Genomic DNA, 14,893 nt, shown 5'->3' with positions numbered 1-14,893 from the left:
TTACCAAAGTCAGATTTTTCTTGATTACCCCTTAAGACAACACATGTAATAAAGTTACTGTTTCTAATGAATTACATACTATATACACTACAGAAAAATTTAATGTGACCCATTGATCTTTTTACTATTGCAGATATATAGTATATGTCATTACTTCAGTAAAAAAAAGGAGTATTTACTCCATGCTGTGTGGTCAATCCATATCTATAAAAAAAAAGTGTTTTTCTGGTGTAGCCATTTGATGGTTTTCTCAGTTTCCTCCATAATACATGGCTGATTAAATTAGCTGTAAAACTTAACAAAATGACAGTAGGTTTGCTGTGTATCAAATACAATTGCCTTTTTTCCTCTTTTTTATATAATTTATTTAATCTTAGTGTTGCTGAGCATCTGTAGCCACTTCTTGTCTACATGCATTTGCTCCAGCGATGGCTGTGTGGCATTTCTCAGGGTATGTTTCCTGATGGCAATAATAGCGACCCATGTATGTGTAATGTGTGTTGAAATGACCACTTTTACCTTCCATCAGAATCTCACGTGACAATGCAGGAGCACAATTTGGAGATGGTGACAGGGTGTTGATACTCTTTAACAGTAATTGACTGTCTAATGTAAGTATGCATAAGCCATAACTGTGGGACAGCTGAGGAAGTAGAGAATCACTGTAGTAGTCACTGCTACAGTGATTGCCACTGTTTCCAGGGTCCTGTGCAGAGTGGCTGCTTTACCGCCATAGCATCAGGATTACCTGGAATCAAACGGCAGATTCAAATACTGAATATGTAACAGAAGGATTCAAAAAGGATCAATTTTCAGTGGGATACATTTGGTGTCACTATCCACATGCCATTTACCTTTGGTCATGAAAGAGTTAGAATTACAGACCAGGGAAAAAATATATATCAATGGAAGATTCATAAAGGATTTATTTTCTGTGGGATGTTGCTTTTTTAGGGTATTGATTTGCACAAGTAAGGCCAATGCAAAAATGTAAACACCACAAGCTATTATGGATTATTATGTTAGCATTTCATAGACCACTATCCAGTAATTTTCATTTCGGACAAATTATATGTAAAAGGAAAGGCAGCAGGCCAAACACGCAAATCATACAAATAAAAACATTTTTGATGAGGTTGTTCCATGTGGTTTTTTTTTTTGCTTGGATTATATATCTAAACAATATAATTCTACTTTTTTTTATATTTATACTTATTCTTGTGAAGGTGCCCTAAGTCAGATGAAGTTTTGGCAGACTGGATAATTGAAAAAAGCAAGATTCAGAACCATAATGGCGAACTGCCTTTATTTAGACAAGGACTGCTCTCAGCAAGGAAGGTAAGAAAACAAATTATTCCATAATCTTTAAATACTATGTAGCACTACTCCCTTGAAGCTGCTGGTTATGGTTACGGGTTCCCCTGGCTTACCATTAGCAACAGCATGACAGTTCAACATTTTCCCAAGTGTTTTTAGCTCAGTCAGGAAACAGTCCAGTAGCTTTGGTTTTTGTGATTTTATTGATAACTGAGATGGGAGAAGGGAATGAGTGGGATACTCCAACTTGTATAACTATGCACAATTAGCTGGGATGACTGATTAAAGCTTATGAACGCTGAGTAATGCTGAATAGCCAGGGCCGATCCTAGGGTAACAGACGCCTGGGTGCAGAAATATTTATGGCGCCCCCCGTGTGGGCGTGGTCATCGTACTAACTCCTCCCCTTTCCTAATGGGACCTGGAGGGGGTCTCTCCAAGGAACACAGAGAGGGCCTCTGTTAGAGAGTCTGTTAGAAAGAGCCTCCACCAGGCCCCATTAGAGACTACAATGGGGTTGTATCATTGGACCTGGAGGGGGGTCTCTCGAACAGAGGTCATCTCTGTGTGCATTTTAAAGTCTATGTTAGAAAGACCCCCCACCAGGCCCCATTAGAGACTACAACGGATTCTAATGGGACCTGGAGGGGGGTTTATCTTACAGAGGCCCTCTCTGTGCCTATTGGAGAGTCTCTGATAGAAAGAGTCCCCTCCATCCCCGATGAGAGACTACATTAGAGTCACCAAACAATAGAAAAATGGTATGTTGGGCTCTGTGGTATGCTGGGCTCTGTGGTATGCTGGGCTCTGTGGTGTGCTGGGCTCTGTGGTGTGCTGGGCTCTGTGGTGTGCTGGGCTCTTGTGTGATATCTCAGCGGGGCTGCGGCTGTCACTGTGAGAACGGCGCCTCCATAGTCCCGGCTCACAGGTGGAGTGATATCAAATGCACTCCGCCTGTGAGAGGAGGAGCCGTACAGAGAAAGCAGGAGGCTGCAGTAGAGAGCAAAGCCGCTGCTTCCTCTGTATGGCTCCTCCTCTCCAGGGCTGGTGCAAGGTTTTTTGGCGCCCTAGGCAAAATAAAAATTGCTGCCCCCCCTATATGCTCGTGAATGTGCGGCACAATGCGCATTATTAGTACACATACACTTCCATAAGCCTAAAACGTTTTACTATGCATTAAACTTCAGTCTAAGTTACAGTCAGGCTCGGTTTCCACTAGTGTGGCTACGAAGTCATGCTACTTCTAGCGCGACTTCGTAGCTTAAGTTGTTTGCGGCTTTCAGTGAGACTTGTCCCTCATTATAGAGGGAAGTCGCACTGAAGACGGCTCAAAAGTAGTGCACAATCTACTTTTGAAGTCGCCGCAACTCAAGACGCGGCAATGGAAACGGGCCCCATTGAAAACAATGGCTTTTGACTTGCTGTGCGACTTGACATGTGTCAAGTCGCACCGCAAGTCGCACTAGTGGAAACCGAGCCTTAGACCATGTAATGTAGTACACTACACATACACTTCCATAATGGGTAGTATACGGACAGGCTAGGTAGGGTAGTATATGGACAGGCTAGATAGAGTAGTATACGGACACGCTAGGTAGGGTAGTATACGGACACGCTAGGTAGGGTAGTATACGGACACGCTAGGTAGGGTAGTATACGGACACGCTAGGTAGGGTAGTATACGGACACGCTAGGTAGGGTAGTATACGGACACGCTAGGTAGGGTAGTATACGGACACGCTAGGTAGGGTAGTATACGGACACGCTAGGTAGGGTAGTATACGGACACGCTAGGTAGGGTAGTATACGGACACGCTAGGTAGGGTAGTATACGGACAGGCTAGGTAGGGTAGTATACGGACAGGCTAGGTAGGGTAGTATACGGACAGGCTAGGTAGGGTAGTATACGGACAGGCTAGGTAGGGTAGTATACGGACAGGCTAGGTAGGGTAGTATACGGACAGGCTAGGTAGGGTAGTATACGGACAGGCTAGGTAGGGTAGTATACGGACAGGCTAGGTAGGGTAGTATACGGACACGCTAGGTAGGGTAGTATACGGACAGGCTAGGTAGGGTAGTATACGGACAGGCTAGATAGGGTAGTATACGGACAGGCTAGATAGGGTAGTATACGGACACGCTAGGCAGGGTAGTATACGGACAGGCTAGGTAGGGTAGTATACGGACAGGCTAGGTAGGGAAGTATACGGACAGGCTAGATAAGGTAGTATACGGACACGCTAGGTAGGGTAGTATACGGACAGGCTAGATAGGGTAGTATACGGACAGGCTAGATAGGGTAGTATACGGACAGGCTAGGTAGGGTAGTATACGGACAGGCTAGATAGGGTAGTATACGGACAGGCTAGGTAGGGTAGTATACGGACAGGCTAGATAGGGTAGTATACGGACAGGCTAGGTAGGGTAGTATACGGACAGGCTAGGTAGGGTAGTATACGGACAGGCTAGGTAGGGTAGTATACGGACAGGCTAGGTAGGGTAGTATACGGACAGGCTAGGTAGGGTAGAATACGGACAGGCTAGGGTAGTATATGACAGTGGGATCAGTGGCAGTGCTGGTGGGGGATGGGGAAGGGACTTCTTTACCATGTTGCTCATGAATGGGCAACCCTACATGTGATGCATAAAAACCACACCTGCGCTTGTGTGCAAAAAAAAAGCTAAACTGTGTAAATTCAAAATAACAGATTTTCTCCGAATATGTAGTGTTCATAGAATTGCACTACCATGTAAAATGCCATGAACACTGTGCTCTGCTCTATTTATTGAGGACAGTTAACTTGTATTGAGTGGTTAGGTAATGTTTGGGAATTAGACTTTGATAACAGAGGGTTAATGGAATGGTCATAAAGTTTCTTCACATTATCTGGACATACACAGAGTGTGTGTGTGTGTGTGTGGGGGGGGGGGGGTGTATGTAGTAATAGCTCTATCATTCTCATCTCCCTGCAATCAAATCCTCCTGATTAGTGCTGATGTAAAACGGGCAGCTTATCTCCCTAAATTTACTTTTCTTAGAACATCAGCTCACCCCCTTCTTGCACAGTGTCAGCAGAACCCACCTCCAGGTTCTCTGGGCAGACACTGAGATGGAGGGAATCTAAGAAAATCAGGGCACAGATAGAATGTACAGGAGATTTCTGGGGAAGATAGAAAAAAAGAGTTTGAGAGCTGTAGTGGGACAGTCACTGCTGTGGGCAAGTATGTAATGTGCATTAGATGATAAGTGTGTGCACGCCTATGAGTACTCACTTTGGCTCCGTGGTGTCTGGCACTAGCAGCTGTGACACCTCTGCCGAGATCAGCTCCAGCCCTCCACATTCAGCCCTCACGAGTCAGCTGACCTTTAGTCTCCGCCCCCCGGCCAGGCTCCAAAGACAGCCCATCTGCTGATGCTGCTTTGTGTCCCAGCTCACTGGGATGCACCATCTGCCCGCCTGGACGGGGGGGGGGGGGGAGACATGGAGCTTGTCGGTCCAGAAGTCCCTTTTCCTTCTGCTGTCCCTAACCCCGGACAATGAGGAGGGGGCACCTCCGGCGCCCCTGACTTATGTGCACTAATAGAAGCGGCCCTGCACACAAAACTGCTAGAAAAAAAATGTGGGTGTCAATTTGCCTCCCCCACTGTCGCCCCTCCCCTCAGCTCACAACTACAAAGGATATAGCAGGCAGCTCCGAGGCTGCAGTGAGAGACTTGCGGTCGGGAGAGGATAGTGCGCCCCCCACCAGGCGGCGCCTGGGCGCACTGCACCCTAAGAACCCGCCTGGGATCGTCCCTGTGAATAGCACTATATAACGCTAGTCATGGCAAGGCCGCTGCTTCACCTTGTCGTAAATAGTGAAATAAAATTGAGTGAAACTCCTGAGGTAAACTGTACTGTACTGCAGAACAATCTTCAGGGCCCTTTCTGGCACCCTCTTTGTTCCTATTCTTCAGGGTCAACTACACGGCACCCCCTTTACTGTCAAACTTCCTGTGTGAGCTAGCTCCTTGATCCCCTGACTTCTTTGGAGTGGTTCCCTCTCGTAGGCAGACCCTGTGGCAAATCCCTGAATACTCACAATGCTGTTTTTCCTGAGAGACTCTGCCACCAGCTCCACTGTCAGCACTCTGGATCCTCTGCAGCTCAGCTCCACACCAGGTGACTGCCTAAACCACTTTCTTTACACCTGCAGAAGGAGAGACCAGCCATCTGCCTCCTCCTGGGACTCTGCTTCCCGCCAAAGACGCCCTGTCACATGTCCCCTCCATATTTATGGTCAATCCCAGGAGGCATTGCAGGAATGCCCTCCCACTGAGACTACTATAAAACACGATGTGCCACTGGCTGGGTTTCCTCCACTGTCCAACAAGCTCCCTCATTGGATACAGTGGGGACACTCCCTCAGACCCAGTGAATCACACCTGGAAACATGTGACAGGCAAACTAATAGATCAGGCTCCCCTGATAAGCAGCAGGCGCAACAGATGCTTTTACCTAGCACCTACCTAACTAAGAGGGTGCTACATCCATCCCCCAACAAAAATGAGCCACGTCCCGCTGGTTCTGGGGCAGCCGCCCCCTACAAAAAATGCTATAAAAACCTAGGAATATCTCACAAACCTGGAAAGGGGTAAAAGGGAAAAGAACAAATTTACATGAATAAATTATGTAGCAAAAAAAAAAGAAAATATATATATATATATATATATATATATATATATATATATAAATATCTTGTTTGTACATTATATTACAGGTTAGGTGCATTTAATGCAATGCAATGCACCCCCCCCCCCCCCACCAAGCAGAGCCTGCTCTGGTGAGTGAACAAAATAATCCTGACTATCTATTTCTGCATTACATCACCTGCAAAGGAAGAGAAGGTTAACATCTTATGAGCACATTACAGTTAGTACTGTCTAAACCTCATACTGATGAGGAGACCTTCCCCTCAGGGGCGACCTTCTCATTCTAATCCCTGACTGGAAAATTCGATTCCACACATAGTCCTGACCCGGCGCTCAGCTCGCTCCTCAAAGGCGATCCTGAACCCTGCCACTGACTAACTACAACAGTCCAGTGAGATAGCTGTGGTGTCCTTCTTCTAGGCACTCCCAACACCAATTTTCTTCCTCCCACAGGAATTGGGTAGCTGGAGCCTGAGCGACCCACCAGTCCCAAGGAGGCAAGATTTCTTCAGGGGTCCCTGGTTTCAGGGCACCCCCCACCAAAAGAATCCCGGAGCTTTGCCTACTTTCTCTAGGCATTCACTCCCCATAGTTGCAGTGTTGGCCTGTTGGCCCAAAGAAGTCCACCTGGAACTTGAAGTAGAACCTTGAGTGCTGATTTCTACTCTTGGTCTTGTATTTGTAATCCAGGACCCTGGCCCGATGGCCCAAAGGGTCTGCGGAACAGCAAGAAGAATCTTTTCCACATTCTGAAGAGCAACGGCCCTCTAGTTTGAGTCCATTGGATGAGACATAACATTCCCCAACCTCTTCTGCAAGGATAGAAGGGGAAGGGGTGGTGGAAAAGGGGATAGACGCCCCAAACAGTAACAACTGGAACTTGTTTGAACTTGGTAATAGGTATAGGCTAGCCAGCCATTTTTTTACTTATGGAGTTTTGCTTCTCCTCTTTATATATAATAATTTCGGATGAGGGATTCTAAAGAGTTTCCCTTGTTCATCTCGAACACTGACCGACCAGGCCTGGCCTGATCCGTCTGTGCGGCGGACCTCCACTCGGTCCAGATAGATGCTCCACTGAGCCTTGACTGATGTGAACTTCTCCCAAAGTTCTGCCCTGGTGGAGTTCCTGTGAGGCTTAGGAATGAACAGGAAGTCCCATATGGCCTCATCACACCAAGACTCCCTTTTCTCTTCAATCTCAATCATGACCTCCCGTGATGCATATGGGTAATCATACCCGTATTCCATTGCGACTTTCCGTTGCAGCCATCGCTGCATTCTTGAGAACCTGGAAAGGGTTTTCCAATTCCCTCTCCCAGCTGGAGAGAACGGGGTCTTATCACGCCTGATCAGGGAGCTGTAAGCCTCATTTTGATCCCGAGCCTGTCCATAGTTCTTGGGTGGAATTAAATCTGGGACCCGACTGGCATAGGCCTCGCAGAACCCCAGACTCTGGGCAAGCTTCCCCCTTACCACAGAGTCCCTAGTGTCTTCATCAGGCGTTTCTTCTGTGTCAGGACATGGTGGACTGTTCCGCTCCTCAGATCCCCAGTCCCACTCAGTCCCATCTTCTGACCTCCAGCTATTGATTTCCTCCTCTATGGATTAATACTGGTTCTGAAAACTGCCATCTTCTCTCCTCAATTTCTACAGGAAAATACTTTGTTCCTGCTGCCGCAGTCTTCAGTGCATCAGGTGGCCACTTCCCGGCCTGCACTATCTGCATGCACTCTTTCTCTGGCATTCAGGCTTCCTTTGACAAGCATACTGAACCACTGCCAGGTTGCATGGCCTCCAGCTGCATGATCACCCTGAGCATTCCTCTCCCATAGCCATGAAGAGGGCCCGATTCCAGAGCCAACAAGGCCCGAGTGACTCCGGTCTCTCATGACACACACAGCTTTCTGGGCCGACCTTCACTCCTCTCCGCCCACAGCAGCAGATAGCCGCAGTGCCCACACTGGCTTCATGCTTGCACCCGCAAAGTCACACTCAAACATTGGGGACATACCAGGCCTAAGTGCTCCACGCCTCCTCCGGTGCATAACGGCAGTCTCCCATCGGGCACCATCTGCACCCCTGTATCCCACAGGATGGATGTCTTCGGCTTTCCGGTCTGCTCCCGGGTCTGCCCAGCAGGTTCTCTTCTCCGCACACGTGTCTCCCTCTCAGCCACAACCGAAGGAGGAAATAATTTATGTACTTCCTTGGTCACTCCTGATTGGCTGGACGTGAACGACGTCTCCACTCCTATTCCTTTCTTGGCGGTGGCTCCTCCTGCTAGAACTTTTCAACGTGCACTTTCCCGCGCGGTGCAGTAATCCCTCCAATGCCACTCTCTTTCAACACAGCTAACATGGAAGTTACTGCAAAGCGGACCATGTCCCTCGCCAGACATGCATCCACTCTTCTTGCTTGTAGCAGGGCCCCAGCTGCGCCTCCATCACCTTGAGCCAGCTGTCCCTCTTTGCCAGTCCAGAGAATTGTCCCGCTGTCCTATGCACGGTCAACAGTCCTCCTCCCAGCACATGTACAAGCAAGGCCCGTCACCATACTGTCTCCAAAGAAAGTCCCACTGCCCTCCATGGCATGGCCGACAGCTTTCTTCACAGTACTGACACTGCCACTGTATAGAATAAATGTCCCGCTGTCCTATGCACGGTCAACCCATTTCCATATAGTCTTGGCACTCACACGGCCCCCGGCACACCAATCCACGTGCCTCTTGCCACCATTTTCTCCATCCACACTTGCACCTTTTACTGTTAAGCAGTCACAGTCCATATTCACATAAAGATGCTCTCCTCCTGCCTCCCAGTACTTAACAGGAGTGTCATTTTGTAGCTCAGACGGAAGCTCTCCACCATTTTTTAGGTACAGATTGCAATTCTGACTGGAATCTTTGCATTGCCATGGGCAACCATCACTGTGCAATTTTATCTTCATTCCACTCTCCCTATCCCTATCTCCTGTAGAGCAGGCCGTACACTTGGATTGAGCATTAGAACAAAATCTCGGAAACAAAAATGGCGATTTTGAAATTTTTCTTCGGCCGTTGCCATTAGCAACCAGGCCGGTAACCCAGGGCAACATCCCAGATGAGCCCCCAAATGTAGCACTACTCCCTTGGGAGCTGCTGGTTATGGGTTCCCCTGGCATACCATTAGCAACAGCATGACAGTTCAACATTTCCCCAAGTGTTTTTAGCTCAGTCAGGAAACAGTCCAGTAGCTTTGGTTTTTGTTTTTTTATTGAGAACTGGGATGGGAGAAGGGAATGTGTGGGATACTCCAACTTGTATAACTGCACAATTAGCTGGGATGACTAATGCTGATTAATGCTGAGAAACGCTGAATAACACTGTATAACGTTAGTCATGGCTAGGCCGCTGCTTCACCTTGTCATAAGTAGTGAAATAGAATTGAGTGAACTTCCTGAGGTAAACTGTACTGTACTGCAGAACAATCTTCAGGGCCTTTCCTGGCACTCCCTTTGTTCCTATTCTTCAGGGTCAACTACACAGCACCCACTTTTACTGTCAAACTTCATGTGTGAGCTAGCTCCTTGATCCCCTGACTTCTCTGGAGTGGTCCCCTCTCCTAGGCAGACCCTGTGGCAAATCCCCGAGTACTCACGGCACTGTTTTTCCTGAGAGACTCTGCCACCAGCTCCACTGTCAGCACTCTGAATCCTCTGCAGCTCAGCTCCACACCCTGTTCACTAGGCCGACTGCCTGAACCACTTTCCTCACACCTGCAGGAGGAGAGAGCAACCGTCTGCTTCCTCCTGGGACTCTGCTTCCTGCCAAAGATGCCCTGTCACATGTCCCCTCCGTATTTATGGTCAATCCCAGGATGCATTGCAAGAATGCCCTCCCACTGGGACTGCCATAAAACATGATGTGTCACTAGCTGGGTTTCCTCCACTGTCTAACAAGCTCCCTCATTGGATACAGTGGAGACACTCCCTCAGACCCAGTGAATCACACCTGGAAACATCTGACAGGGAAACTAATAGATCAGGCTCCCCTGATAAACAGCAGGAGCAACAGATGTTTTTACCTAGCACCTATCTAACTAGGAGGGTGCTACAACTATAATCACCGGTAATGTCCAATTGGCTGCTTAGGTGCTTGCAGATAGGTACTGGTCTTTAAACAATCTGACCCAGATTAGTAGTCCACATTGAGGATTAGAATACTCTCAACTACAAAATAAAATCTTTACTAACATTGATATATTAAGCAAAAGGTTCGGCACCAAAAACAAAAGTTTAAGCTGCTGCATACAACATCATTTTTCTTGTTCCCAAGTCAAATTAACCAAAACTTTTGAACCATTTTTTCCTTTCAGTCTCATAAGTGTATAATAGGAAAGGATAGGATGAAAAACCCACTTGCTATAAATACTCCACTTAGAATCCTTTAAAGTGACCTATATAATTCCTCCTGCAATCCCAAATGTACATGAAAGCTATTGTAAACTCTTCATTGCTCACTCTCTCATGCCACAGTTCTTTAGCAATCCCTACAGAGCAGTTGTGGAACTCTATGTGAAAACTGACTTTACATTCTAAAGTTTGCCTGAATACAATGACGTCATCCCTTCTTCCAAAATTGATGAATTATTTTATAATTGGAGGTCTGTCTAAAGAAAAAAAAAACAATTCAAGCCAATAAGGATAATGTGAATGAAGGAAATTAAGTAATTTTTTGCACTTAAACAAAATTTTCACAGCTGCTATCTAAAGATAGCTAGAGAGCTGTGACATGGCAGCAGGAGCAATAAAAGGGCTTGTAATCGTCTATAATTACAGGTAATGTTAGATAAGATGGCACTTCAATTGGCCTACCCTTCTTTAGTGAGCAACTTAGCCATTCAGGAGGTAGCAAATCTAAACCAGATACAGAGGAAGCGTTGATAACAGCTGGCAGTGACAGCGTACAACATGGTAGACAATAAACAACATGGTAGACAATAAACAACATGGTAGACAATAAACATGTGCATTATGAAAAAATTTGTTTAGTTTCATTTAGATTCAGTAATTTAGTTATTTAGTTTAGCAAAATTAGGTTGATTGGTTCAATTCGTATTTGAGACTCGGAATTCATATTCTGAATTCGTTTAATTTTTCTTTTTCGTAGAAAAAAGGGAAAATTCGCACTCAGAATAATAGATTGGCTGCAGCCTAACTCTTAAATATAACCCAATAACCACTTTATTTATTTATTTAATCATTTATTCATTTCCAACACTTATCCCCAACCTCTGACCCAAAAAAAGCTTCCTGGGAATATTAACTTATTTAATTTATTCATAAAGGTAAACACGGGTCCCTTGCACTATTTATTGGATGTTTCTTTACTATAATTCATCCTGGTGACCATCACTCTATTGGATTTATTTATTCAGTATAATTTAATTTATTTGTGGATATTATATATCAGTTCACAAATATATCCACATATCACCACTTATATATCATGGTCCACGTCTGTTTCTAGTCAGGCGTGATATTGCACCCTTTATCCCTTTAGACACAGTGTGTCTTTTGTGTTAGTGATTGATTTATGTTTATATTACCTACTGCACTTTAGTATTGAGGATCAATTTTTGCACTTTATATTTGATACTATTCATTTGATATATGATATGAGGTGTTTTTTTTATCCAAAAATCAAATTTTGTATGTTTGGTTGAATTTATTTATTTAAGGTGTACACCCAATTCAGTTACCATATTTATTTGATTATAATTATTTTAATTAGTGCTCTTTATTACATGGTTTATTTGCTGACCATTTTTTCCAACCATTTTGGTAACTGAATTCTTACTATTGACCCTGGCAGCACTTTCACCTCTTATTCCCCCTACATTTTTCTTTTTCGAGTTTTCTTTGAATTTACCGATTTTCAAATCGGTTGAATCGAAAATTTTAGATTTTTTTTTTCAAATGGAATGCGGCAAAGTGAACAAACAAAAGAAAAATCTTCATCAAATGGTTACAATGACTCTTTAAATCATCTTTGGCTTAACAAAACAGTATTATTTCGAAATGGTACTCTAATAACACACACAGTCTTTGATTTCAGAAATATGTTTACAGTTCGAATTCGAATGGAATTCGATGTAAAATTAGATTCAAATTTCAATTTGAAAATTGGAAATTCCGACAAATTTCATTTTGTTACTTGAAGCTCGAAGGAAAAAGAAATACATTTTAAAGCTACCCTTTCATCGTGAGCTTGCGCATGAAAGAAAACGCAAATGTAAGTCGTACCCACAAATTAAAACGGTGTTCAAACCACACATGTGAGGTATGTGCGAGAGCAATAATTCTAGAAAAAGTCTTCTTCTGTAACTCTAAACTGGTAACTGTTAAAAATTTTTAAAGCGTGGTCTATGGAGATTTTGAAGTACCGTAGTTTGTCGCCATTCCACAAGTGTGCGTAATTTTAAACTGTAACATTTTAGGTATCTATTTACTCGGCGTAACATCATTTTTCACACTATACAAAAAAATTGGGCTAACTTTACTGTTTAGTTTTTTAAATGCAGTGAAATTAATTTTTTCCCAAAAAATTGCGTTTGAAAAATATACAGTGTGACAAAAAATATTACAACGACCGCCATTTTATTCTCCAGAGTTTTTGCTAAAAAAATATATATAAAGTTTGGGGGTTCTAAGTATTTTTCTAGCAAAAAATACTGATTTCAACTTTTTAAACAACATGCGTCAGAAATAAGCTTGGTCCTGAAGTGGTTTATCCAGGTATTCGGACATATACGAATCTCTGAATAATAAAAAATTTGTCCGAATATTTATTTGGAATGAAACGAACCAAGCATGTCTCATAGACAAAAGTTGTAAACCAAACATTTATAAAACCACAAAGAATAACTATTTTTAAAAGCCAACTGTTTTCCCTCCCCAAAAAAGCAGAGGTCATCGGCAATGAGGAAATGTGGTAAGGTGGGCTCTGACTTTATATGTAGTGTACTATGTACACTACACAGTGTTTAGAATAGAACAGAATTGGGAATAGTTAATACCCAACTTTTAAAAATTTTCTTTTTATTTCTATATAGAGTTTAAACCTCTGTCGGGTTTTTTCGATTGTCTATACCAGTGATGGTGAACCTTGGCACCCCAGATGTTTCGGAACTACATTTCCCAGGATGCCATTGCATGTCCACAGAATATACCTAGGGCAGGAACTGAGGGGAAATTTCCCCAATGGGACCCTGGCCCCATTTTTTTCCCTAACAAATGGCAGCACCTTTTGGCTCTGAGGAAGAGGGTTCACCCTTGAAACGCGTCTGCGTAGCCTTAGCAGACTCATGCGGATCACTGCATTCTATCCAGCACTGCGCAGTGCCTTGGCTACCTTGGAGATCTTGTGTTGATCATGTTTATATGTGTGATACCTACAATTGTTTTGTGAGTATAATATATACCTTTTAAAAATGTTAGTAAATCCTTTTAGTGGTAATGCACTAGGTTGGTGTGCCGTTGTCTTGTTGTTGTATTTTTTGTAATTCCCAGACTTTATAGCTTTAAGTGAAAAAAATATTCTTAAAAAATCTAAGTGTAGGGTGTGGAACTTTGAAAAAGGAATCTTTTTTTCTTTTTAATCATATGTTTTCATTTATACAGTGTTGGTAGGAAATTTAATTCCAGGAAACATCTCTTTAATAGTCTCTCTAAAACTATGGATTGCTTCCAAAGCCAATCAACTGGTGCAAAACTTTTGTTTTCTTATTACTGGTTTTACTGACAGTATAGCTGCTCTGCCAAATAATATTTTGGGTAAGTTTGCGGAAATGGCACACCATCATTTGAGACGCCATGCTCTGTAATACTAGATAATTAGCTTTTGAAATATATACACAAGTTTGTGTTTGAGAATAAAAATACTTTTGCAAATTATGGCCATGCAAAGGAATTGTATATGTTTTGTTTTAATGCAGCATTTCAATATTTGCTTTATTGTTTGTGCTGTTTGCATCTCTCTGAAAATAACACATTAGAGATAAAACTCATTTTTTTTTTTTGTGCACAAGGAAAGCCCACGTCTATTTTAAACATACAATACAAGGGGGAGTTGCTTTATTTTCTCCCCTAAACTATAACAAAATGCAGTGGAAGAAACTGACCCATTAAACCATCAATCTCCTGTCTTTGCTTTGTTATTTCAAATTTTCAAGTCATTAAAGAACATTCTTCCTTGGGGACCATGCTTTCTTAATCCACAGAAACAGAGGGAATCTGCAGTTAGATACGTGGAGATGAAAGCAGCGGACAAAACTGGAGACTTCTGAAGACAAAGAGAAAAACTCACTGTGGAGGCACTCATTTCCCATTTTCATGCATTAGAAAAACAAAATATAATCTGCCGTTATTATTGTTAGACAAATATAATGAAACAAGCTGGCACAGGAAGATCTGAATTGTTATTTCATATATCATAAAGAAAAACAAGAATCGTCATTGTCATTCTCTTCTTAAAGAACTGGAAAACTTTTTTAAGTGGGTAAAATATACTGTAGGATTTTATTTAGTACAAATCAATGAACTAATTAATATAAAGCTTTAGATCAGCAAACAAATGCAGTATTATAATTAGATATTTTGCATAAACAGGTGCCTTTTGTGTAAAAATAAGGAATCTTGGACTCTAAGGAGTTTTGTGTTTTTCTTTATTTGCCTTCAGTGCAAACATGATCCTATCTGGGCAGCTCATTCAGTGATGAAAAATTTACTCCAAACTCATTATACCTAATACCATACTTCCAAAGAGGCATTTAGTTACACAAGTGATTTAGTTACACTACTCAAAAACTACAATGTGAAGTTTATGAGTACGACTTTACAGGT

The 14,893-nt window shown here is 43.2% G+C and overlaps 1 protein-coding gene across 1 annotated transcript in view; it reads left to right on the top strand.

The window, feature by feature from the left end:
• The window catches only part of LOC309550822 (uncharacterized protein), a gene marked incomplete at both ends in the record, with an annotated part of 410,136 nt that overhangs the window by 132,369 nt on the left and 262,874 nt on the right, over positions 1-14,893 (top strand). The window contains one exon of the mRNA XM_082251167.1: positions 1,227-1,338. Coding sequence (XP_082107293.1) covers positions 1,227-1,338 — 112 coding nt within the window. The remainder of the gene's footprint in view (positions 1-1,226; positions 1,339-14,893) is intronic.

The sequence above is a fragment of the Pelophylax lessonae genome (genome assembly GCF_965119305.1).
Source record: "Pelophylax lessonae genome assembly, chromosome: 3".
Lineage (NCBI taxonomy): Eukaryota > Metazoa > Chordata > Amphibia > Anura > Ranidae > Pelophylax > Pelophylax lessonae.
This window is presented reverse-complemented; position numbering and strand designations above follow the sequence as displayed.